The sequence below is a fragment of the Candoia aspera genome, chromosome 10, assembly GCF_035149785.1.
Source record: "Candoia aspera isolate rCanAsp1 chromosome 10, rCanAsp1.hap2, whole genome shotgun sequence".
In the NCBI taxonomy this organism is placed as follows: Eukaryota; Metazoa; Chordata; class Lepidosauria; order Squamata; family Boidae; genus Candoia; species Candoia aspera.
The window spans coordinates 17,781,945-17,806,771 of NC_086162.1; the positions used below are offsets into that span (position 1 = coordinate 17,781,945).

General features: G+C 45.8%; 2 protein-coding genes across 2 annotated transcripts; both read right to left on the bottom strand.

The window, feature by feature from the left end:
• Positions 1 to 769: 769 nt before the first annotated feature.
• On the bottom strand, positions 770 to 8,634 carry LOC134503168 (membrane-spanning 4-domains subfamily A member 15-like). Its single transcript, XM_063311839.1, has 6 exons — positions 8,534 to 8,634; positions 7,186 to 7,347; positions 5,640 to 5,756; positions 4,431 to 4,487; positions 2,561 to 3,736; positions 770 to 1,818 (listed from the first exon to the last, which is right to left on the bottom strand). The coding sequence occupies exons 2-5, from the start codon at positions 7,294 to 7,296 to the stop codon at positions 3,530 to 3,532; spliced, it is 492 nt and encodes a 163-aa protein (XP_063167909.1). The 5' UTR covers positions 7,297 to 7,347; positions 8,534 to 8,634; the 3' UTR covers positions 770 to 1,818; positions 2,561 to 3,529.
• Positions 8,635 to 10,872: 2,238 nt separating this feature from the next.
• Positions 10,873 to 15,798, bottom strand: FXYD5 (FXYD domain containing ion transport regulator 5). Its single transcript, XM_063311840.1, has 7 exons — positions 15,602 to 15,798; positions 14,519 to 14,587; positions 14,291 to 14,335; positions 14,012 to 14,053; positions 12,700 to 12,774; positions 11,350 to 11,398; positions 10,873 to 11,199 (listed from the first exon to the last, which is right to left on the bottom strand). Exons 1-7 carry the CDS (start codon positions 15,675 to 15,677, stop codon positions 11,175 to 11,177), a joined length of 381 nt encoding a protein of 126 aa, XP_063167910.1. The 5' UTR covers positions 15,678 to 15,798; the 3' UTR covers positions 10,873 to 11,174.
• Positions 15,799 to 24,827: the final 9,029 nt, after the last annotated feature.

The following is a 24,827-nucleotide window of genomic DNA, read 5'->3' on the forward strand; positions in this document are numbered from 1 at the left end:
ATTGCCCATCCAAGTCTTTATGCCATGAGGACAGGCACTCATGTCAGCCCTTCAAGGTAGATCAGACTAGGAATCCAAAGCTATGACGGTCAGTACCACTTTTACTGGAAAGCCTTAGGAACGGAATCTGGCAAGTCTGAATATTCTTCCCCGTCTCCCTTTATCTTCAGGAGAACTAGGGAGGGTCTTGTCTGAAACAGGAACTCACATTACACTCCTGCCCTGGACTCAGTCCTCTTTTATCTGACCGTTGTCTTGGTCGTGGCCCTTCCTCCTGTCCCTCAAAGCCATTCCCTCTGCCCCCTACAACTTAGGAGCAACTCTGTCCACCCCAGGTCACCTCACCATTTCACACGTCAACCAGAATTCTAACCATTTTTCGTTGTGGTGGTGTCTTTCAGTCAAGCTTGTGACTCTGGACTGCCTGGACAAGTCTATGACATGTTCCTGGAAACATTTTCAGAAGTGGTTCACCGTTGCTTCCTGCCACTCGCAGTCTCCTGCTTTTGAGCTGACCCGGTTGAGTCCCAATGACACCATGGAGCACTTTGAGTTTATTTAACTCTCTGCATTGGGGGGGGGGGTCTGCTTGGGAACCAACTGATGTCCCCAGGGGTGATGCCTTTTCCTGTCCCCACAAGACATCTGCCTCTCCACTGACCCAGGAACAGACCCACTGAGAACCTACTGGAGCCCTTTTGACATTCCAAGAGCTCCTTATTTTTTCAAAACGATTTGTTTGAAAAGAGAATCAGGCAGAAACCACCAGACCCCTACAATCACCTTTATTTCCATGGAACTCGGAGAAAAAAAAGTGGCAAGCGACAAGCACAGCAGTTTCTTAGAAGGTCTGGAGGTGCAGCCATGCCTCAAATCACCAGTGAGATAAGCTGGAGGGGCAGGAGGCAGCTGGAGGACAAGTCAAGTGGCAGGGAACGTTTTCTCTTCCAATAAATTCGGCTCTTTATTATCCTGGGAATACGTGGTTGCCCGGCCTTTAATCGGAACAGTTCCCATGGACGCTGTTATATCCCACAGACCAACTTCTGGAATGTGTTGCAAACATTGGATGGTTTCACACAACATGCTTAAATGCTTCTCACTGCTCTAGGCTATGCTGAGAAATAGTTTTGTTCTTTTTTTTTTTAAAGGGAGAGAGTGCTGGCAAATTATTTCTGTATGTTTGTCAAGAAAACTGCACAGACCTGGAGTCATACTAAATTCAAGACTATAAGTAGGTGTGCAGAATGTCTGGAACCATAAACTAAATACACTAATGACAAACTAACCCAGGTCAAAACGAACCAAGCATAGTTTGTGGTAGGAATGCAGCTGGGTTTGAAACTGACCTGGTAAGCTTCTTGGTGAGCGCGCACACATTTTGCTAAGCCCTGATGAGGTGGGCTTTTGACTTGGCTGGCTCTGTGACACAGCCACTGTGATGTTGAGACTCTACTTTATCCATAGCATGTTGTGTAAACCCTGCCAACCGTGCCCTTCCAACAGCAAAACGTAACTCGGTGCCACGTGCCAACCAGCTCACAAAGAGACACTTTAGCCAGCAACAAAGAACATTCACATTCTCAAGACCTTTTACGCAGGGCGCTTTGCTTAGTCCAATCATATCTGCTGCATCCTGCTCATTAAAACGTTACGTGCAATTCCTTTAAAAGGCTTAAGGTTTCCATCGGCAGAAGTAAGCGTGCTCCGGAATGGCTGCCAGGGAGGGAAAGCAATTCAGGGGAACTCCGGCTCTTTGCAGTCGACTGGTGGGTGTTCGGCATTGGCCGGAGTCACATTCTGATAAATGACCACAACCTAGAGAAACAAATAGCGGAGGCTTTCAGGCCATTTGTTGTGCACACGTTTCTCCTTCCACAGCTGCTCAGAACAGAAGCCCTCAGCTTTCCAGCAGCCTCTTGACTGCCTCTGTCTGTCCCTGTTTAGACTACGGCTCTCGGCACTTTGACTCCATTCCAAAGAGGAACCGCGATCTCTTTAAAGCAGCTGCACCTTTGCCTGGCTTTGCCTGCCTGGAGCTGCCTCCCCGGTCCCAGAAAGAGACGCAGCTGCTTTCAAGACTTCGACACGACTGCTGGGTTCAAGCTCCCCGAAGCACCATTCTGGCATCCGATCCGAAGGGCTGCCTGGGCCATGCCTAGGTTAGGCAGCACTCAACTGGGCTATGAGAACCTTACGCCCTCCTCTGCCAACCAGAGATGTAGGCGGGGCTCCCTGAGATTCCTAAGGTGGTTTCACCCCTTTAGGTTTATTGCAACATGGGACGGCCCGTGCCAAAACGGCCCCCGTCGGGATTCTGGCCTTTCAGTTATCATCTCTAAAGCACAACAAATCCACCTGGGCGCACCAGAGTAACTCGGAGTCTCCCCATATGAAAACTAGGCTGAGGAGCGGAGGGCAGAGAGAGACGTTAGCCACATCCAACGTCATGCCTTTCAATCCTACTGGTCCATCCTATTCGACAAACGGATCAGAGAGCAAGCCATGTTGCTGAGCCTGTTTCCCCTGATTAACTACCCATCTTCCTTTGGCATCTTACCGTTTGATCAGAGGGATTTCGGCAAAGCACCTTACAGCCAAAGGACGCAACAGAGATGGCGATGCAAAACTCCAGGATGGTGAAGGCAGTAAGAAAAGCTAATACTCCCCTCATGGTATCCTGTCAATGAAGCAGAAAAGTAACGTACCCGTTTTTATACATACATATAGGCACATTTACCTCCAACTGTAGAGTAAGGAAGATGACCCCGATGCAGAGATGCAGGATCCGATGGCTAGGCAAAGGGGGGGATGAAGCATTTGTTAAGTTCAGAGCAATGAGGTAACTTCTGGGAGTGGCTCAGGGAGACACCTCCCTAACTCACTGGAGTATAAGGGGGGGGAGGAGGTACAGCCCAATCAGACTTGGCAGATTCTGTTATTACAGCCAGTTACAATTAAAGTAGTTGTAGCCTTCCTGCAGAGTTGATTTCCTGGTCTGGTCTACCTTGTGGGGCTGACAAATGTCTCCTAGGTAGCATAGGTACCACATAGGCAGGGTGGGACCTGGTGAAACCATCTAGTTTGGTCACAGTCCACACAGCAGACGCCGCAACTCACAATTTTGTTCCCCCCCCCAAAAAAATAAGTTAAGATTTGGTCAAAAAAGTCAAAGGCCACCCACAGCTGCTCAATCCAAGCTCCAGCCGGTTTTTTTTTTTAATTTTTTTCCTAAGCCACACATAAAAGTCTGGCAAAGCTTTGACTGCACTGTTACAGCTGCCACCTTGAAGTCCTGGCCATGCCCTGAGGACACCCCTGGTTGCAGCTGCTTTGCAAAGTTTGGGAGAAAGCAAAAGAGAAGATGCCAAACTCTAGAAATCCCAAGGCAACATTCATGCCCCTCCTTTCCATGGCTAAAACTCTGTTTGGGACACGTTCTTGACACCACGACCTCCAAAGAGGTACATCTCCAGCAAGAGGTCACCATGCGTTCCCTTCTCCTTCTCTGCCCTGTTGAACCAACTTCTTACAGATGAATTCTAGAAGGTCCCATACTTACAAAAGGGTGTGCCTGGGTTTCATAACACCACTTTTTCTGAGTTTCGTTATGAAGTTCAGCGCATGCATAAGAACTACGATAGTACCGAAAGAACTCGAAGGAGAGAGGCAGGCAGATGATGCCAATACCAGCTGTTACGGCACTTATCACATTCATTGCCAGCATGCCTTGCACCTAGGAGGGACAAAATAAATGAATAAGCACACACACAAATGCACACAGACACAAAGAGTGGCTGTGTGGCAACCCAGGTTTCTCTGAGGGTGATGGGAACAGAAGAGTTCAGCTGCCGTTCAGTTCTGCATTTGCTTTACCCAGAAAAGTTGAGTCTTCTACCCTCTCTACACCCTCACCAGACTGGCTAAATTCCCCCTTGCTCCTCTTTAGGGGAGCAATTTCGACACAGACGCCCACTGGTGTGCCAGGCCGGCCACCACGGAGGAAGGTTCAAGGGGTTTCCTTCAACAGAAGCCCCCGGCTCACCGAACCAGCATATTCAATCAGAGATGGAGTCACAGCGCTTCTTTGCCAAAGAAACAAAGAGACCCACAAAACACCTGGAGCTTTCAAACAGGGAATTCAAGCCGAGAATTCGGAGGGGAGAGGCTGCTAAACAATAAGCAAGGAAGTTCTGTGTCTCCATCTCTGATTCAATCATCATGATGCTCCCTTTGATGGTAGCAGTCTAGCAACACGGGAAATCCACCAAGCTCACGGTGGCAACCCAACGGCCCGGAGCTCTCCGAGGCTTCAGATGGGAGGCTCTCTCAGTCTTTCTCGAAGAGGGTAGAGATTCTTGCCAGGGCCCCAGAGACAGATGAGTTACAAGGAAGCCACGGCCTCCACTTGTTTCCAATGGGTTAGTTACCAGAGACATCTTGGGATTCCGAGCAGCCGCCACAGCTAAGGATCCAGAGATGATGTACTGGAAGAGAACGAGAAGCAAGTCTACAACCAGGGCTCCGTCCCCACAGGACCAGACCTACGATCCGCTCTCTTCCACCCTAGACCTGTAATCTGCCTCCCGCCTTCTGTTGCTCCCTACTGTCCTCTGGTCATCTTCTGGGCTGAACCCCAAGCAACTTTCCCTGCTCCAGTTGAAGATGCAGCTGCTTTCAGGCATTGCAGGCAGGAGCTGCATCCACACCTCTTCTGGGCAGCACAGCACAGCACGAGTATTCAACATTTTCCCCATGTCGCTATGGCGAGAACCACGGCTCTCCAGACGCTGCAAACAACAGCTTGCAGCCTCATGGTTCACGCTGAATGAAGCCACTAGGAAGTGTAGCTCAGTAACTCCTATCTTTTCAAAAGGGGGGTTTCTTTCCTGAGCAAATTAAAAGTCAGCTAGGGAATGGCAGCTGATTTCAGAGTGATTACACAGGTAGTACTCACTTACCAACCACAATTGGGACCGGCAACTCCATTGCTAAGCAGCACGGTCATTAAGTGCAACATCACGTGACCGCACTGACTTACAACATCAATTCTGGATATGGTCATTAAGTAAATCACGCACAATCCTTAAGCGCAAAATTGCAACCTCCTGTTGGCTTCTTCATTGACTTTACTTGTCGGAAGCCAGCTGTGAAGGTCGCAGATATCGATCACGTTATCATGGGATGCCACAACCATCTTAAAAGCATGCCAGTTGCCTAGCGCCTAAATCACAATCACCCTGTCATGGCCACAGGTTCAAGGAGCAGTCATAGGTCCCCCTTGTTCAGCACCATTGTAACTTTGAATGGCTGCTAAACAAGTCAATCAGTAAGTGAGGACTATCTGTACAATCAGAGCAAGGGATGTTACTCCTATTAAAGTTTGTAATCTCTCAGTTCAGTGGTTTTCTGAAACTTTGGAGAGCCGACACGATCCACAAAGTGACACTACCCAAACAATCCTTTTCCTGAAGCGGAATCTGTAAAAAGATTTAGAGAAACTAACAGCTGCTAAACTGCAGCTCAAGCATCCTTCAACAAAGGCCAGTTTGCCCTAAAGCTGTTGTGATGTGCAGTTCAACATCTGGATCCCCAGTTGTGCTGTTCAATTGTTCAAATACACCATCATGTAGAATTACCAGGATTCCGCTCCAATAGGCTATCCGGATAATGTTGTAGGGAAGCCAAAAGTCGTCAATTAAGTGGATCAGGAGCCCAAAAACTATTCCTGTGATTCCTGTAAATATCTGTGTGATCTGCAGAGAGAGAAAAGAACAGTGCCTACAGGTTCAACTCACACTCCACAACCAGACCAACAGAGCAGGAGGGCAGGGGGAACAAGATGCAGGCCACAACCTGTTTAGATGTTAGCCCCCTCCCCCCCCAAATTAGAACTTCAATAAAAGAATACAATATTTTAAAATGGGATATCTCAGAATAAATGCCATTCAGCTGCAGCTACCACCTTCCCACGAACAATGATATACAGAAGTGGGAAGCCAAAAGTATTCCAGATGTTGCTGAACTGCAACTCCCAGCATCTCTCGGCACTGGCCACTGGTTTGGATCGCCATTGTTCACCAACGTCTGGAGAACCTGTTTCTTTCTTGATGTCATATTAGACACTGGCCAGGAGGAGGCACTACACAACCATTCTCATCCCTCTTGGGACTCATCAGGCATACATATCCTTATGTTCAACCCAGCAATCGGAGTCGAACTCACAAGGCTTGGACTTGTTGCCTATAGAGCGCATTTGGCTCCAGAGGGATCTTGGCCTGGCTAGCAGGTACGGAGGTACACTGCCCTTTTTTTCGATTTCCTGTATGCCCTCCTATGAGAGAAGGAATTTCTTTGTGTGTGTAATTTTATTGGTCTGGGCTTCTTGCTAGAGGCCTCAAGATCCCCTTCCCTTAAGTGGGAGAGGGTTATATAATTTTTAGAAGTTACATTATCTGGTCAGTATAGTAAATGGTTCAAGAATTTTCATATGAATGCCACAGAGAATCCTTGCGGCCCTATTGCGACAGACAGGGGACCTGGGGATTTCTGTCAGCTTTAAAGGGGCCTGCATAGAATTCTTCAGCGTGTCTGGGAGGGGAGATTTTTTGTTTCAATGGCCGGAGTAGCCATCATCCTAAATCGGAAGCAAAGGCATAATGTAGAAGAGCATATGCCATGGATTCAATCATGGTCTGCAATACTGGATTTTGGGGAGGGGGGAATCTCAGAAAACAGCCTTGGAAAAGGCCCATCCATAGCTTCAGGAAGTCAGAGAATGCAACTCATATCTCCAATGGTTGGACAACTTTGTCCCATGGCTCAGCTTGATTTGTCTCTCTGTCCCCAATCTTTTGCTCAGTTGCTTCTTTGCCCTTGGCAGCAATGGGCAATGGGTGGCACTCCAGAAATACAACTGGCATCCCTCAGGGCTGGTCCTACTCAGGGCAGCTGTTGGGAGTCAGGTATTAACATCTGGACAACCATCCGTTTTCCACCCTTGCAGTCTGGCGAGAAAGTCAAGGGCCACATTACACAGGAAGGTCCCTTGTTCGGATTCAACTGCCCAGCAAGTATGGGGGATAGCCGGGACCCCCCTTGGGTACCCTGCAATCTATTCTGAGAGTCAATCAAAAGGAGAGGAGCCCTCATTTCCACCCCAAGCTCCATAATCTCCATACTCACCCCCAGGGCCAGAGGTTCACCCCGATAAAACTTCTTCAATGGGCGTGGAAGATCGGCCTCAAGGGAGGAAGGCAGAGGCGCTGGGCCCACAACCGGAGGCGGCGAATCCATCCTGGGCTTGGCAAGAATGGGGGCTCCGTTGGGTTGGCCAACTCAGCAATGCTGGAGAGCACGGAAAGGAAGGAAAAAGAGAGAGAAAGGGTAAAACACACGGTCCCCATCTTTCGACTTCCCATCCCCAAATATTTAGGTTCTGCATCGAGAAGCCTAGAAGGAACACACTTTCTCTCTCATCCTTCAGTTACAGTTTTTGCCTTCCCCTGAATGGAGGTGAGGAACAATTTTGGAAAACCAGAAACATCAGCAAAACTCCATCCTGCAGATCAGCTTGGGTGACTCACTGCACAGTCTTGGGGCTTTGCAAATCATGTCTGAACCCAGCAGGCTGTTTGGGAAAGCATGACTGGCCGCTTCTTCCACAAACTAAGATTTACAAGCCGTGGTTGGTGGATAGGAATCCAGTCAATGTCTTCAGCACAGCTTCCATCTGATATCAAGGGCCAGACGGATTTCAAAAGGGGGACAGCACAATTTTCATCAGAGGAAATATAAGACACATAGAAAAACGTCTATATAAAAAGCAGCCAGAAGAAATGGAAGTTTGGAAGATACACAACCATTTTTGGTTATATTGGTATTGGTGGTAAGAATAGGAAGAGGAAGAGGAAGAAGAAGAAGATAATTTTTGGAAATAATAATAATAATAATAATAATAATAATAATAATAATAATAATAATAATACAGAGAAGAAATAGGCTAAGATACCAGCCTTACTCCTACCACCAGCCAAACTGAGGCTAATGGTGAGGAGAGAGTCCACCGTTCAGGCCCCTTGGTCAAGTATGCCACAGCACAGCCAAACCCCACCTCTATCCCAAGCATCCAGGCAAGCCAACAATGGTCCAACAGTGGATGCCCTTGAGATGAACAGCAGCATCTCTCTCACCATCCAGGAGGCTCCCTACCGCTGCTGGGTCCCCTTTAGCAATGCCCGATGTCCAGCTTCAGAGATTTCAACAGGCATCCCTCTCTGGCCAGCCCTCTTTGCCAGCTCTTGATATAAAACTTTAAAGACCGAGTGAGAAATTCTCACAAAACTGATTTTTGGGTGTACTGTTCTTGGGCTGTCCTTGCGTAAGGAGGAACAGGACTTCCTGCTTAAATAGCAGAATTTAGGCAAAAATCAGTAGTCTTATTCCCACTTCCCCTTTAGAAAAGCCCGGCACCCCCCCCCCCGGCAAAAACAAACAAACGAACGAACAAACGCTAACGAAGCTGGAAACTCACGGAGGTTAATTAGCTCGTAGCCCGAAGGAAGCTGCTGGGTTCGCACCGGACGGGTTAAGCCCGGACAGCCGCCCCGGAGCCCGCGTTTCGGCCCATCTGCTGCGCTGCCAGCGCGGGGGTCGTGCGAAGCCCGCAAAGGGGAGTCTCTGGGAAGCAAGCCGCGGTTGAGAGGCGCGACCCGCCCAGAGAGCCGCCCCTCCGATCCGGCCCAGGGATGCGCCGAAGCAGGTCCAGGTCCAGGTCCAGGTCCAGAACCTGCCGCCTCTCCGCGCTCGCCTCCCCGCGCAGCGGCCCCTTTTCCCGCCCGCCGCCTGCCGCCTCCCCGCCTCCTCCGGAACGGCGCAGGGAAGCGAGCCGCCGCCCCCCCTCCCCGCCCTTCGGACCCAGGCTGACCCACTCGCTCCGGCTCGGCCTGCGGCGCTCCGGCCGCTCCTCCGGCCGAGCCGCGGCAGCTCCACAGCGGGGCCGAGCCTCGCCCAAGGCCCGCCCGGGGAAAAGGAGCGGCTCGCCCAGCCGGCGGTTCCTCGGCGTGCGCGCATCCCGGCGCCCTTCCCTTCTTGTCCCGTCGGACTCGCGCGTCGTTGCTCGGCAGAGTTGGGTCTTCGCAGAGTTGTCCGAAGTCGGACAGTTTCAGCCTGGTCATCGGTGCCTCGAGTGAGAACGCGGGGTTGATTTGTTCCCTGATCCCTCGGCTTCTTTTCTTGGCCGTCCACCGTATTCTCAGGAGCTTCTCCCACACCAAAGGCGTTCAGAGACGGCAGCATTCTTCCTCTCCCGCCTCTTCGGTCCAGCTTTCCCTCCCACAGAGCTTCCCGGGGAATCCCGGGCCTTGCACGATTCTGCTCTTTGTAGCAACAGACACGTCACAGCATCTGGATACCTTTTAAGCCTTCCAGACTTTCGCTTGCCGTAAAACACATGGACCAGCTTGCTGGGAACCTTGTAGCATATAAATATGTTAAATCCATCTTTTTTTTTTTAAGGGAAGGTGGGAGGGAACACCGAGGTATCCCAAACAATGATATCTGATTTGAATTTAAAAAAAAAGCAAGTGGCAACATGTGAAGCCCCCTTTGACCCTCTGAGACCTTCCTGCCTCTTCCACTTGGACTGTCTTGGGGCAGAGTGCTCCGGGACACATTTATCAGAAAGTGAGCGCTTGCTCCTGAATACAGCTAAGCAGATAAATGGAAGAGCTGGCCAAATAACCAACTGCAGAAACTGAATCCAGTGGGAAGAAGGAAAACCTTGAAATCGGGCATTAGCTCTAAAATCATCCTGTGCATTTTGCTGCCTTCCACTTTAGGAAGCTTTAGCTTAAAAACTGCACTTGAGGCTGTTCTCCTTTGAACTGGGCATTCAGGAGGATCTGGCATTTTATAAACTACCCTGACTACGATGCTGTTCCTGGGTAGCCTTCTGAAGTGCCAAGTAAATGAGATGGAAACATGGCCCATTCCTTTTAAGATTCTAAGCGTCAATACAATACAGAAAAATTTGGAAAAGATTTGAAAAAGGTGCTTTGGAATGCATGGGAATGTCCATGTAGCGCCTTGAAAGGAGCTGTGTCTTTTCTCAGGATCATTGCACAACTCTGACTGCCTTAAAGAATTGGAGAGACGTGCCATATTTTTGCCCTTACATGTTCCAAAGCATATTTTTGGAATTAAATTGGAATTGCTGCACAGCCCTTCTTGACATTCTTCCCCTATTCCTCCCTCCCTCCCCCCTTCCTTCCATTTATAAAATAAATTGTTCAGAGTTTGTTGTTCAGAGAGAGGACAAAGCAAGATCTTTGTGTCCTGCTGTCCAGACAGAGGGAACTTTATAATGTTCGTTCCAGCTTCAGAGATTTCAACAGGCATCCCCCTCTGGCCAGCCCTCTTTGCTAGCTCTTGATCTAAAAGTTTGCCAGTCACTTTAAAGACCGAGTGAGAAATTCTCACAAAACTGATTCTGGGGTGTACTGTTCTTGGGCTGTCCTTGCGTAAGGAGGAATATAGGACTTCCTGCTTAAATAGCAGAATTTAGGCAAAAATCAGTTGTGTTATTCCCACTTCCCCTTTAGAAAACTCTTTTTGTCTCTTACGAAACCTTCTCCCTTCCTCTGAATCTTTCCATCCTGTAACCCAGTCTGACGGCTTCCAGCTCCCAGTACTAACAGCTCTGCTCTCAGAGCTTCTTTCAGAACAAGGGTATGTAAAGATATCACACATACACACACAAGGCCAAAAACAGCACAGAGTCAGCGTCAGGAAATTTAGAAGCAACAAACCACACCAAAAATTTATTGAGAGAACAGAACTTGAGACTTCTTGGCAGAGAATTTGCATAGAAGAGTTTCACCGGCAACCAAGAACAATGGTCATAATCCACACAATCCTGACCTTCGGCAGGCAAAGAAAGGAACTGTGAATTTGCAGGCCTTGTGGTTGTGCCAGGGAACTAGTTCAATGTAACAAAAAGATAATTTAAGGAGAGGGCAAGAAAAATGAACTGATGTTGCAGGATCACAATAAGGACAAATGGAGAGGTCAGATGGCAGGGCGACGGTTTTGGGGGAACCCCAAATGTTTCTTCCCCAAGGGAAGGGGTACCCCTTGGCTGATCCAAAGCATTCCCAGGGCAGTCTTCAGAGGCTTCAAGCCAGGGACACATCATATGCTCTGCAAAGACAGGGAGTTAGGATAAGGGTTGGCCATGCATGAGAATCTGGCATGTTTCTTATGAACAGTTCTATTCTTCCGTTCCATGTTTCATGCAATCTAATGCACTACGATAAGGGGATGGGGTTGGCAGCACAGTTGCAGGCTTACCTTGCCCGCTTTTTCCCTCGGCATCGTGGAAATTTCCCATGTTTTCCACCTGGAAGGGAAGAGGGAGCAAACAAAGTATTTGAGGAACACTCCTTTCTAGAGTCAAGAACAGAATGGGAAGAGGTGGCATGTCAGCTCTCTCTTAACATCTGGAGCAATTCACTAATGGCTGCATAGACCAAGGTGCTTGGATTGTGGTTGAGCACATCTGGAAATGCACAGCTTCCCCCCCACAGCTCCCCCTGCAAGAGTTTGGCTTATGGTCAAAGGTGGCAGCCTATGTCAAAATAGCTATGTTGCGTCTTCAAAACCCATCAAGGCACTGGAACACTGAGCCCCACTGCTGGAACAAGGGTGGAAACTTGGCTTTTGTGTCCTAGCTCTGTGTTTCCCAGAGGCCTTTCCTGAACATTAAAGAACTGTTACTCTTGTGATATAGCTACGATTCACCACCCAGATTTTCTTTGGATGGATGGATGGGCAGCCATAGAAAATTTGATTGGTTGGTTGATAGATAGATAGATAGATAGATAGATAGATAGATAGATAGATAGATAGATAGATAAATAAGATGCTAATGTTAAGTGTTCCCACCTAAACATTAGCATTTTTCTGAAGTACTTCTGACTTCAAATGGTAATTCTAATGGCATGATGTTATTTTCTAGTATTTTTTATTATGTAGATAACATCCATTTGATAAGTCTTTTCTCACAAGAATCACACATTTTGTTGCTGAGATAAAACCCTGCCACTGCTGGGGAAGCCAAAGCTAGGCCAGTGTAATGAAAGAATTACAGACAGTCCTCGCTTAACGACCACAATTGGGACCAGAATTTTGGTTGCTAAGCAAAGCAGTCATTAAGTGTATCCAATCTGATTTTATGACCATTTTGTGGTGGTCATTAAGCAAATCACCATGGGCGTTAAGCGAACCATGTGGTCATTCAGCAAATCACACAGTTCCCCATTGATTTTGCTTGCCAGAAGCCGTCCAGGAAGGTCAAAAATAGCAATCACATGACCACAGGATGCTGTGATGGTCCTAAGTGCAAACTGGTTGCCAAGCACCCAAATTGTGAACACGTGACCACGGGGGACACTGTGATGGTCATAAGTGTGAGGGCTGATCGCAAGTCATTTTTTTCAGCACTGTTTTAAGTCTGAACCATCGCTAAACAAATGGTTGTTAAGTGAGGACTACCTGTACTGCTAACCATAATTAAGTGTTAAAGCTAAACTAGGGTTGTAAGATGATGAAATGAAATTCAAGCATGGCTACATTCTTTCACTCCATCATTCTCTTCCCAGTTGATAACACAATTGATCCATTCCAATCTCTCAGGCTTACAGGTGAGAATGAGAATGCCCAAGATGAAAAGGATGGCAGCTGCTACTAAACCCCACTTGCGCAAGGAATCATAATCTGCAAAACAAATGGAGAAAAGTGAACAGATTTGGGACATCTGGAACTGAAAACAGAGAGCAACTTTAAGAGTGTCCATTGATGTTTGACGGAGGGCACAGCATTTACACAACATGTCTAACCTGCTTTCCAAATCACTCATTTTCTGGCTTTGCGCAATCTTTTGAACCATGGACAAACCAATAGGCTGGGCACAACCTGCAAAGCCACCAAAAACAAACAAAATGCTGACCAAGCCTATCATTGAAAATACCCTTGAAAAGGATCCGGAAGCTGCAGCTGGTGCAGAATGCGGCAGCGTGGGCAGTTATGGGCGCCTCTAGGGCTGCTCATGGAACACCTCTGCTGCACAAGCCACATTAGGTGCCAGTGTGCTTTGGGGTCCAATTCCAAGTGTTGGTAATGACCTTGAAAGCCCTTCATGGCATGGGCCCAGGTTACCTGCCCAGGTTACCTGAGCGACCGCCTCTTCCCCATTACATCAGCCTGTCCCACCCGGTCCGGCAAGAAGGGCATGCTGCGGACCCCGTCGGTTAAAAAATTCCGACTGGCAGGGTCAAGGAGGAGAGCCTTTTCTGCCATGGCCCCCACCCTGTGGAACATCTTGCCCCCTGAGGCGAGGTTGGCCCCCACTCTTCTGGCTTTCAGGAAGAGCGTCAAGACCGGGCTCTGCCAACTAGCTGGGGGACCCAAGAGTGATCGGCAGCCCTGGGGTTGTTTGGTGGCTTAAGACGCTCTCTCTGCCTTTTAGTGTCCCTCTTTTATCTTCTATTTTTTGTACTTTCTATTTTTATAATGGTTTTATAATTTTTATTCGTAAGCCTCCCAGTGTCACTTTTATGGTGAGTTGGAAGGTGTATAAATTTAATAATAAATGAATAAATAAAAATAAACAAACATGTTGCATGGATGCAGCTACTAAGTTTCCAGCTGATCCAGATCAGCAAGTGTTGTAAATACAGCCATTCTGTACATGAGGGCCAGAGAACTTCTGAGCCTTCATATGTTGTCAAACGAGTACCAGGATCTCTCTCCATTGGCCATGACTTTTGAGAGCTGAAGACCATCAATATCTGGAGGACCACAGGTTCCTCATCCCAACTTATGTATACGTTTTATCTTAGTATTTTCTCTCCTCAAACCAGGGTTTTGTTTTTTTTTAAACAGGAATCCAAGGTTCGGGAAACCTCCCCTCAAGTTTTCTCCTTTGCTTAACCCAGTCCAACTTGAAACTCACCATAATACAAAAAAGCATTATGATATTCCATCATCTCAGCATCTGTGAAAAGAGAAGGAACAGGGCATTGATGGGAAGATGTCATACTTAGAACTGAAAGATTTACTTTTCAGCATTTACTTGAGTTAAGATTGTGTTTTTTATTGTTCACTCGATGTTAATATTTGACCTCAGGTTTTCCTTAACATTGACCAGTGTCTGCCATCTTAGAGAAGTTTGTCCACAATGGCAGTTTAAAAATCTTTAAATCTTTCATAAATAAATTAAATAAATAAATACCTGTACTCTTTTCTTGGTCAGTAGTTGGAAGTTGAGATGTGGTACCTTCAGGAAAAGATAATGCCAGAGGAAAATGTTATTGGGCCCAAAACATTATCCTTGAAAGTTTTGTTCCCCTGTGAAAGAGCCTTCTGGGATTCCCCCCCCCCCCACTCATTTTCAGGAGGTTTTAGAATTTCTTTCAAATTTCTTTGTTCATGTCCTTTGGACTAACTGTTGTGACCTCACCTGGAGTGTTTGTGGGTTCCACAAAGCTTGTGCTGAGATCCACTGTCCCTTCAGCTGCAGTTGTCACTACTATAGCAAGTCAAGGAGAGAGTGCCTTAGAAAAAAAATGTTAATTTGTGGGTTTTCCCTATCCGCTTGCTTTTAAAAAATATCAGTCTCTGTTTCCCTTCCCCGGTTTCTTTATCTAAGCATCAAGCAGCAGAATGGAATCCTTAACTATAATTCCAACATTCAAGTAAGGTTTAATGTCAGCTCACAAATTGTGACTTAAGTGTCATGCTGGGTTTGGACATTAAGCAGAACTGTCCTCCCTGACTAGTTAATTGGGTGACAATAGTTAATTACTATTAAATTAATTATTAAATCATTAAATTACTGTCAAGCCAGTTTGATCTAGTGCAGAGCTTTCCAAACAGTGTGTTGCGACACGTTAGTGTGTTGGCTGCAGTGTGTAGGTGTGTCGCACGGTCAAGGGATCATACAGGTACTGCGCATGCACAGTATGCGTGATTCCGAAACAGCTGATTCTGCGGGACTTCTGGTGATGCAGCCGCACCTGCAGTGTGTTAGTGTGTCACCAACATGAAAAGTTTGGAAAGCTCTGGTCTAGGGGTTAAGGCAACGGGCTAGAGACCAGGAGTCTGTCAGTTCTAGTTTCACTTCAGGCATGAAAGCCAGCTGGGTGACCTTGGGCCAGTCCCTCTCTCTCAGCCCAAGAGCCAATCAGGCGTGGTAGGAGAGTTCTAGTCCTGCCTTAGGCCTGAAAGCCGGCTGGGTGGCCTTGGGCCAGTCCCTCTCTCTCAGCCCAACTCACCTCACAGGGTTGTTGTTGTGGGGAAAATAGGAGAAGGAAGGAGTATTAGGTATGTTCGCTGCCTTGAGTTATTTGTAAAAATAATAAAGGCGGGATAGAAAATAAATAAATAAAAATAAAGACTAGTTAATTGGGTAAAGTCCATGAAGTCACAAAGAGTCGGAAGCGACTAAACGAATAAACAACAACAAATTGGGTAACAATAACTGCCAAATAGGAACAAATGAGCTGCATGCACTAAGCATGCACCAACATGTGCAATCACATACCGTCTGTTGATACATTCTCTTGCAGAAAGTTTAGACTTTCTGGATTGTGACTTTCATTGGTTAACACCCCTGTCATAGAAAAAAGAAAAAAAAGCACGGAGAAGGAAGAGTGGGTTAAATTGATATAGATTCTCTCCCACCCTAAGTTCACATTTAAACTGATGGTTTAATGCCTTGAAGGAATACAACTGATCCAGCTGATCATTTCAAATATTGAACCATAGTAGAGAATATATGTAGCTCTGGGTTGAACTGTTGGATTCATGGGGTCCCTCTAAGATTTCTTCTCTTCTGGCAGATGTTTCATTGCCAGGCTAGATAGCATCATCAGTGCATGGGGGAGTGGAGTTTGCTGACTCGTCAACCCCACGTCACTCTTCAAAGAGGTGGTTTGTTATTGCCTGCTTCCTAGGGCAATCGTAAGAATCCATCTCAAGAATCTCAACCCCTTGACCTTCAAAAAGTGTTAAGCATCTGACTAAAGGGTACATTACATGGTGAAAACTTTATGCTGTTTTAATTCTAGCAAGGAACAGATTTTGAAGGAGTGAGGCAGCATCCCAGCTGAATGGCAATCAGCCCTTTTCCCTACCAACTACTTCTCCTCTCAAAATACATCTTCAGGGAAGCAAAATAATCTAAGGAAGGAAAATAGATAATTAGTACACAAATGCTGGCCTATCTGACTAAGACAGGATATTGCCAGCTATTTGGTCCAGAGACTCACCCGCTGTACTCTGAAAGAATTCTGTGGTGGCGGTGGGAGATCCTTCTGCATCTTCTTCCTTCTGAGCTATCAGTGTTGGGCTTCCTGAAACTGAATCAAGATGGTGACAGCTTAATATCGTTGCTCAGTGTGACCCTCCAACTGTTTTTGTGTACATCTTTGTCATTTCTCCAAATTGCTCAGAGCAGTACAACTTCCCATTTTATTCTTACCACACCCTTGACTAACAGACTGAGTTGAGATAAAAAGAAAAGCGGGGGGGGGGGAGCCAAATCCCCAGCGGTCACCAAAGCTGAATGGGGCTTCAGATTCAACTCAGTTAAATCTGATGACTGAAGGCAGCAGCTTCCAAGGTAGTTCCCTCCCCAGGTGTCTCAGGTAATTTCTGCCATGGTGATTTACAGCACTTTCGTAGCATCATCCGAAGTGATATAAAGCCTGTCCACGTTGCTGTTATTTTAGCATAACAATAGTTGGAGGACTCTGAAAGACGCTATAAATTGCTAGTGTGGATATGGCTTGAGTGGAGCCCAAGAGATTAGCAGAGCACGGCTTGCTAAGAGGAGGTTTTTAAAATTATCCTGCCAATTACCAAGGTCTCTCACCAAGTTACAGTAAAACATGGCACCCAAATTAAAATTAGAGTTATGAAAAACAGCAGTGAAAAACACAGCTTAAACGCAGCACCGCCTCAACCAAAACAGCAAATGGAGACCACCACTGAACAGAGCTGTTAATGGAAAAGTAAGAACCTGCTGCAAGGCATAGGAGAAGCTTTTAGTTCTGAAAGTGACCAGGGGTGCACTCCAGCCTGAACGGGAGGGGAGGCTTAGGAAAAGATTTCCCATGGGTTGGAGACAGTCCACAGTCCCATAGGCTCCTCACCAATGCTCTAGTCCAAAATTAGCACGTATAAACAAAGTTGGGTGTCACCCTGGATCTGCAGATCTCAAATTTGCACTGGATCTGGAAATGAGGGAGTCCCAAGTGGGGCTGCAGTTTGGAGTGCGGGAATTTGGGATTCCAGATTCCATTCCACATCCTCTTCCCAGTTTTCTGCCCACATACCTTGTGAGCATTCCGCTGCCATTGATCACGTTCAGTCCTTTGTTGGAGGGCCCCATCAGGCTCTCTCCCCTCTCCCAATGGTTTTAGAAGCTGTGCGTTTGCAGATATTGGGCTTCTCCACAATGCTGCTGTTACCTCCCGTTTGTGAGTGAGCTATTCCACTACAGAGGTAATTGCATTCATAGTCTGAACTCCAGAAGTAGAAGGAAGTATGATTATTTGATGCCAGGATGGCTATCCTTCCTTCACAACATGCCCCAAACTCCCATCTTCTTCGTGTGGTCCTTTGTAGTAAGCTTAGGATCCCAGCTGGCTACAGTTCCTCGCCTTTCTTCCTGCCAGCACTTTGCAAATATTATTTTTAATTTCAAAGCAGGCAATCTGGTTCTCGGCTTTGCAGCGCATGCAGGAAAAGGTGTGAAACTGTCAGTATGGATATTTTTTTTAAAAATATTGAAAATGCCAGCATATGTTTTGACTTATTTAAAGAGAATTCATTTTCGTCTCAAGGGTAAAATATTTCACAATATTTTCTTTACCTCAGTTCTCCAGATGTCCTCCTTCCCACCTCCTTGTGGGTATTAAAGCAAAAAGAAAAACAAGAGGTGATAAAAAAAAGGGGTTCCTGCATGGGTTTTTGTTTTGTTTTCTTTTTCCTTTCCCCATCTTGATTGATCTGGATGGATCTTTATAAATCACATACACCTCCATCAAAAATTGCCCCATACTGGCTGTAAATTACAATGACTGAGAACAAGGAGAAATCAGTGGTAATTTGGAGATAAAAAAGATTTTCTCTATGAATTTAACCAAATCACAACAAAAAAAATCCTGAACTACAATGAAATAAAAAAGATCTGTTAGAATTTCTGATCTGTAAGATAGCTGCCTTCAGCAAAGGATCGTTACCTTGTCGTGGTGCTGGAGCTTGAGCACCTCAATGATGCCACGAGCTAAACCATGAAGGGCCACCCAAGACGGGAAGGTCACGACAGAGAGGTCAGACTAAGTGCGATCCCTGGGGAAGGTAATGGCAACCCACCCCAGTATTCTTGCCGTGAAAACTAAATGGATCAGTACAACCAGAGATATGTCGGTATACCATCGGAAGATGAGACCCCCAGGTCGGAAGATGGTCAAAATGCTACTGGGGAGGAACTGCCAGATGTACAAGCTAGATTTAGAAAAGGCAGAGGAACTAGGGACCAAATTGCCAATATCCGCTGGATAAAGGAAAAAGCCAGGGAGTTTCAGAAAAACATCTATTTCTGTTTTATTGACTATTCTAAAGCCTTTGACTGTGTGGACCATAACAAATTGTGGCAAGTTCTTAGTGGTATGGGGATACCACGTCATCTTGTATGCCTCCTGAAGAATCTGTATAACAACCAAGTAGCAACAGTAAGAACAGACCACGGAACAACGGACTGGTTTAAGATTGGGAAAGGAGTACGGCAGGGCTGTATACTCTCACCCTACCTATTCAACTTGTACGCAGAACATATCATGTGACATGCTGGACTTGAGGAATCCAAGGCTGGAGTTAAAATCACTGGAGGAAACATTAACAATCTCAGATATGCAGATGATACCACTTTGATGGCTGAAAGTGAAGAGGAACTGAGGAGCCTTATGATGAAGGTGAAAGAAGAAAGTGCAAAAGCTGGCTTGCAGCTAAACCTCAAAAAAACCAAGATTATGGCAACCAGCTTGATTGATAACTGGCAAATAGAGGGAGAAAATGTAGAAGCAGTGAAAGACTTTGTATTTCTAGGTGCGAAGATTACTGCAGTTGCTGACTGTAGTCAGGAAATCAGATGACGCTTAATCCTTGGGAGAAGAGCAATGACAAATCTCGATAAAATAGTTAAGAGCAGAGACATCACACTGACAACAAAGGCCCGCATAGTTAAAGCAATGGTGTTCCCTGTAGTAACATATGGCTGCGAGAGCTGGACCATAAGGAAGGCTGAGCAAAGGAAGATGGATGCTTTTGAACTGTGGTGTTGGAGGAAAATTCTGAGAGTGCCTTGGCCTGCAAGAAGATCAAACCAGTCCATCCTCCAGGAAATAAAGCCAGACTGCTCACTTGAGGGAATGATATTAAAGGCAAAACTGAAATACTTTGGCCACATAATGAGAAGACAGGACACCCTGGAGAAGATGCTGATGCTCGGGAGAGTGGAGGGCAAAAGGAAGAGGGGCCGACCAAGGGCAAGGTGGACGGATGACATTCTAGAGGTGACGGACTCGTCCCTGGGGGAGCTGGGGATGTTGACGGCCGACAGGAAGGTCTGGCGTGGGCTGGTCCATGAAGTCACGAAGAGTTGGAAGCGACTAAACAAATAAACAACAACAACAAGATAGCTGCACAGATATGGACTGAATTGCTCTAATAGTGCCAGTAAGCAAACACTTCAGATAAGAGATGCAAAATTATACTGTGGGATCTTTTTCTTACATGAAGAGAGGGGAGTCATACCATGCTTAATATTTTGTCATTCCTGCTAGGATGCAGATAAAATGGCTTTGGAGTCTATAACTGACTCTAGGACCGCCCAGCTGATTCTCCCCAATTCTATGCTGTAAATTGCTGGGTTTTCCTGTAACTCTGAAGGATTCACATGCATCAGATAGGATGAAAGATTGACAGTCATGGGGAACATAGATGAACATACCCATTGGTGGCTACTACTGTGGAGATGAGGAGACACACATTTCTAGACCCAGGTCAAAAATAGCTAGCATCTTACCTTGTGTAACCACAGGAGCTGTGAGGTGAGCAAGGGCAAACAGGACAAAGACAATGATCTGGGGAAAAACAGAATTATGAATCAACTGTGATGTATGTTCTAATTCTGTCCCATGATTCCACCCCTGAACCTCCCAAATCACCACCACATGATCAATCCAGAAAGAAGTATCAGCAAAACCAACATGGGACAAAGTCACAGTTATAAACCAAGTGCAGATCCCATCTAAATCATAGAGCGGGTGATTGTCTTAACACAGGATTCACTGGATCTAATTTATGGGAGTCATGTATTTGTTTGTCCAAAGTCAGAACAGCAGTTGCCTGGATGCAAAATATTGTTTGTTTTAGAGTAGTGGGAACATGCAGCCGTGTTCCTCATCTGCAACGATTTCTGGGTTCAAAGCAAGTTACAGAATGTTGTTCAATATGTATTACAAAAGTTTCCCAGATTTTCAAAATGGGCCCATAGTCCATTAAACGTGTCAGTCATTTTTAAAATTAGCCTTTGAATTAAACAATATGCAATCAACTTATTTTCTCCATGCACATTTACAGATTCCAATAGAGAGAACAATGTAAATGAAAAAAAAATATATCACGTATTTATCATTTCTGTAATGAACCAGCAGGACCTAATTCTCACCAACCTATCTATTTAAAGCTATAATTAAATTGAATCAACTTCATCCTTTAAGCCAACAAATAAAAAACTCAGGGTGGCATTTCTTTTCTAATTGTTTCTGAATGCTGACCAATGGGGCAACCCATCAAGGAAAAAATGATGAAATCCTTGAGAATTATGGTGTCTTAACAAAAACACGTTAATCCTGAATTCTGTCCAAACCTATAAATTAATAGGTTCGCATGGGTGAGAGAAAATATTTTCTCCTGTAAGAAGATAGATAAGTTAATTCAAATATTCCCTCCCTCCATTTTCAACATTGTGTTGCAGTGCCATTAAATACAAGCAAAACTTCCAAATGCCGGATCACCTAAATCTAACATTTGGAAAGCAAATAATAGAACAGGGTTGGAGACAGAACACTTGCACACTTCTACTCCCACACTCACAAAATTCCTACCCTACATGTTGCCTGGTACTGTTTTAAGCGACTGGCTTCGCAACCTAACGGGCATTTCTGGTTCATTCAAAAGCTCTGACGAAGTTCAGAGTTCCGCGAAGATCCAAGTCTCCAGAGCTGGAAAAATACTGACATTTCCACCTAGCAGAACAGATCCTTCTTCCACTGTGACAGCTGAAGATATTGCAGCTTGCTGGAGAACTCCCCAAAACGTAAGCGCCATGGAGCTGCTGTCTGCAAAGGCAGTTTGGAGTTGTCAGCCAGCCAAAGTCCCCGACAAAAGACTGACCGTTGGGGCTGACGGAAACCAAGGGTGGCCTCTCACTCCTGCATCATAAGGCAGGATTGGTTTCCTAAACCTCTCCTCCGGGATCCCTGCCAATCTACTGTGGTCCCCACATCACTGAAATTAACTGTCCACTCCCTGGCTTTCAGCTTTGAAACTGAGAAGGCAAATGGTTTTTCTCTGCTCTTGTCTGCTTTCTTGACTGCATGCATACACACGCATGCGCACACGCACGCACACACAGACACACACACATTCAGAGAGCAGCTCTAAAGTTCCAAACTGCTCTAGACTCCCAAGCCTAAAGTTTTGGACATCTGCCGTTGCAGCTGAACCCTTATGTGCTCTACACCCATCATTAACTATAACAAACAGCTCCGAACTCTTGGACAAAAAAAACTCTTTGCGAGCAAACTAAAGATGGAGTGAAAAAGGCATTTCATGGCCAACAGAAGTTGGGAGGGTAACACATCTGTCTGGGCTTCTCTGTCTGCATTCTGGTTTACAACCCTGTTTTTCTGCTTACTGCTGATCTTCCATCTCTTCTGGCACCCTTCTTGGTAAGACATGTGGTTTTCATTCCCTGCCGCCACCCCCACCACTTCCCCTAGCCAGAGTCAGGTTCTCCGACCCAAAGAGTTAATTCCCTGCAAGGAATTCCCCGGCTAACAAATTGTTCCAGAGGCAGGAAACTGAAGCAAGGGGGCTGTCAGCTATTGTTAGAAAGGAAACTGGGAATGGGGCTCACTCACCTTCATGGCGGCTGCTTCACAGCCCTGGGAATGTGGCATGTCGGGCATCTGGAAGAGAACGAAAGGCCGCACCAGTCATTTCCTCTTCTTGCCACTTCCTGGCCCCGGAGAGCGGCTGTGTGAGTCACAAGGCACGTGCTCCTACATTTCTAAGTGTGTGGGGTATGTATATACAAAGACCAGCAGCATACATGTATGCAGCTTTCAGAATTCATCAGTGCATTGGGCGGAAATACAAGTGTTCTCTGTTCAGGACAATTCACAGTAACCAAATCTCAGGCTGTTCATCGGAGAAGAACAAAGGCAACTGGTTTTTCTGCCCTCTTTCTCTGCATGGCTGAGTAAGTGGCAAAAGGTGACCTGGTTCTTCCCAAACGTTGATTGGTACAAACGTTGGGCACCGTGTTGCAGAGGGAGAACATTTAAAAACTGCTTTCAGGGAACAGGTTTGCGGGGCAACTAAACAAGCAAGCTGAGGATCAGATCGGCCAAGTGGAAATTATAACGCTGATTCTTGACTTTTTCCAAAATGAGCATGGAAAGCTTTGTTGGAAAGAAAAGAGAAAATGTAATGTGAGAATGGCCATTCCAAATGTCTAGTGTTTCACTGGCAGGTGGGTCCAGACTCACCACAGGAGAGTTTTAACATATTTTAATCAAAGGCATCCAAATTCTGGCCCCAGGGCCACATAACAGAAATAATTACCTGAACTATAGTTCATTAATATAAAGGTAATTGAGTTTAGTTTTGTCCTAGAAACCACCTATGCCTTTGTCCTGACCAGTGGGGCCCTCAAACTGAAACAGGTGGTGCATCCATTTTGCATATCCTATTTGCAAACTTTTTGCCTACTTATTGTGAAAACCAGACAGGGCCGGCCCCACCATTAGGCAGGAGAACTGCCTCAGGCAGGAGATTTTAGATGACAGGAAAGGAAAGCAGATTGCCAATTTGCTTTTCTTTGTTTGTTACTGTGTTTGTCCTGCTTTGGGTGTGGAAAGATACTTGTGGGATTTTTCTTTTTTTGACTCATGGCCCCATATTATTAGCACTGTTCGCTTTCATTTTGGCTGGCCTTGGAAATGGAGTCTTGCTATAGGAAAACAATACTGATTTTGTTTTCATTCCTACTGGCTCAAGGGAAGGCCCCAAATGTTTATTTGTTTTCTTTCTTCCTGGAAGTGAAGGAAATATTTTAGTGGATGAAATATCTGAGTTAGTTGAAGTATAATACGGTTCTATTCACCCATTCTGCTAAGCTGTGATGGGGCTTAGTACCACAAACCACCCATTTCAGGTTAGAATTATATGTGATCCAGGCTACTACAAGTAGTCCTTGCCTAATGACCACAACTGGTCGACCAGAATTTTGGTTGCTAAGTGAAGCAGTCATTAAGTTGAACTGACCCAATTTTACAACTTTTGAGACTGTCGTTAAGTGAATCATCACAGGCATTAAGCAAAGCACATGGTCATTAAGTGAATCATGCACTTCCCCATTAATTTTGCTTGCCAGAAGCTGGCCGGGAAAGTAAAAAATGGCAATCACGTGACCATGTGACACTGCGATGGTCATAAATGAGAACCAGTTGCCAAGCACCCAAATCGTGATCATGTGATTGGGGGGATGCTGTGATGGTTGTAATTGTGAGGACCGGTCATAAGTTAGATTTTCAGTCACTAAACAAATGGTTGTTAAGCGAGGACTACCTGTATGGCTTATTTAAAAGTTATGGTGCATGGTGCTCTACCTGGCCAAGTATTGCCTATATCAAGGGTGCACAACTTTGGTTGACTTGAGGGCCACTCCATCACATAAGATGAGGAGGCTATGCAGTGAAAGTGGGTGAGACCAAGAGCCAAAGAGGGCAGGACCTCTGAGCAATTCTAAAAAAATGTGTGAAAAAGAATAATGAGAGGGTGTTTACCCCTGCAAACCTAGAATCTCCATTTAAATGCCAGGACACTTAGCCATCAGTCCAGTATTTCTTTAAGTGCCTTTTGAAACCATCTCATACCTTGTGGCCATTGCCACATCTTCTGGCAGCAAATGCCATTAATTCCTTGTGTGCTGTGGATGACAATGTTTTTTTTATCTGTCCCAGATCTGCTGGCTGTGTCAGACATCACAACTTGCACAGCTATTAGCAAATATTCAAAAGTGCTTCTACAGCAGCAAATCTAGAATGAATCCACAGCTGGTGAACATCTTTACTAGGACAGCCTGCATGTTACAAGAGCTTCCAAACTCTAAATCAGGTTGTTTGGTGCAAACAACAGGAGTGGAAACTAAATTTATTTTAATCCATCTTTTTAAAACAAAGCAACACCAAACAAACAATCCCTCCAACTTTCTGATGTATCTGTGAATAGCAAAACATCTATATTTAGAGTTATCAATGCAACTGTACAATTTCCATTGGCTGCACAGTAATGCATTAACAGGCTAAATGTATTCCTCGCCTCAGCCGGATGTTTCAAAAGCAGTTGTCATCCATTTCCAGCACAAGACCCTTCACACATCTTGCTGTGACACTGTGCCCTCTGCTGGTCTT

Bases quoted from the DNA above. Each gene is read 5' to 3' on its own strand.
- LOC134503168 (XM_063311839.1), bottom strand. From the start codon at position 7,296: ATGGATTCGCCGCCTCCGGTTGTGGGCCCAGCGCCTCTGCCTTCCTCC. The intron at 5,757-7,185 runs GTGAGTATGGAG...CTCTCTCTGCAG, and splicing joins GTGAACCTCTGGCCCTGGGG to ATCACACAGATATTTACAGG. The intron at 4,488-5,639 runs GTAATTCTACAT...GTTCTCTTCCAG, and splicing joins CCTATTGGAGCGGAATCCTG to TACATCATCTCTGGATCCTT.
- FXYD5 (XM_063311840.1), bottom strand. From the start codon at position 15,677: ATGACAGGGGTGTTAACCAATGAAAGTCACAATCCAGAAAGTCTAAAC. The intron at 14,054-14,290 runs GTATTTATTTAT...CTCTTTTCACAG, and splicing joins TGACCAAGAAAAGAGTACAG to ATGCTGAGATGATGGAATAT. The intron at 12,775-14,011 runs GTGAGTTTCAAG...TTTGTTTTGCAG, and splicing joins TAATGCTTTTTTGTATTATG to ATTATGATTCCTTGCGCAAG.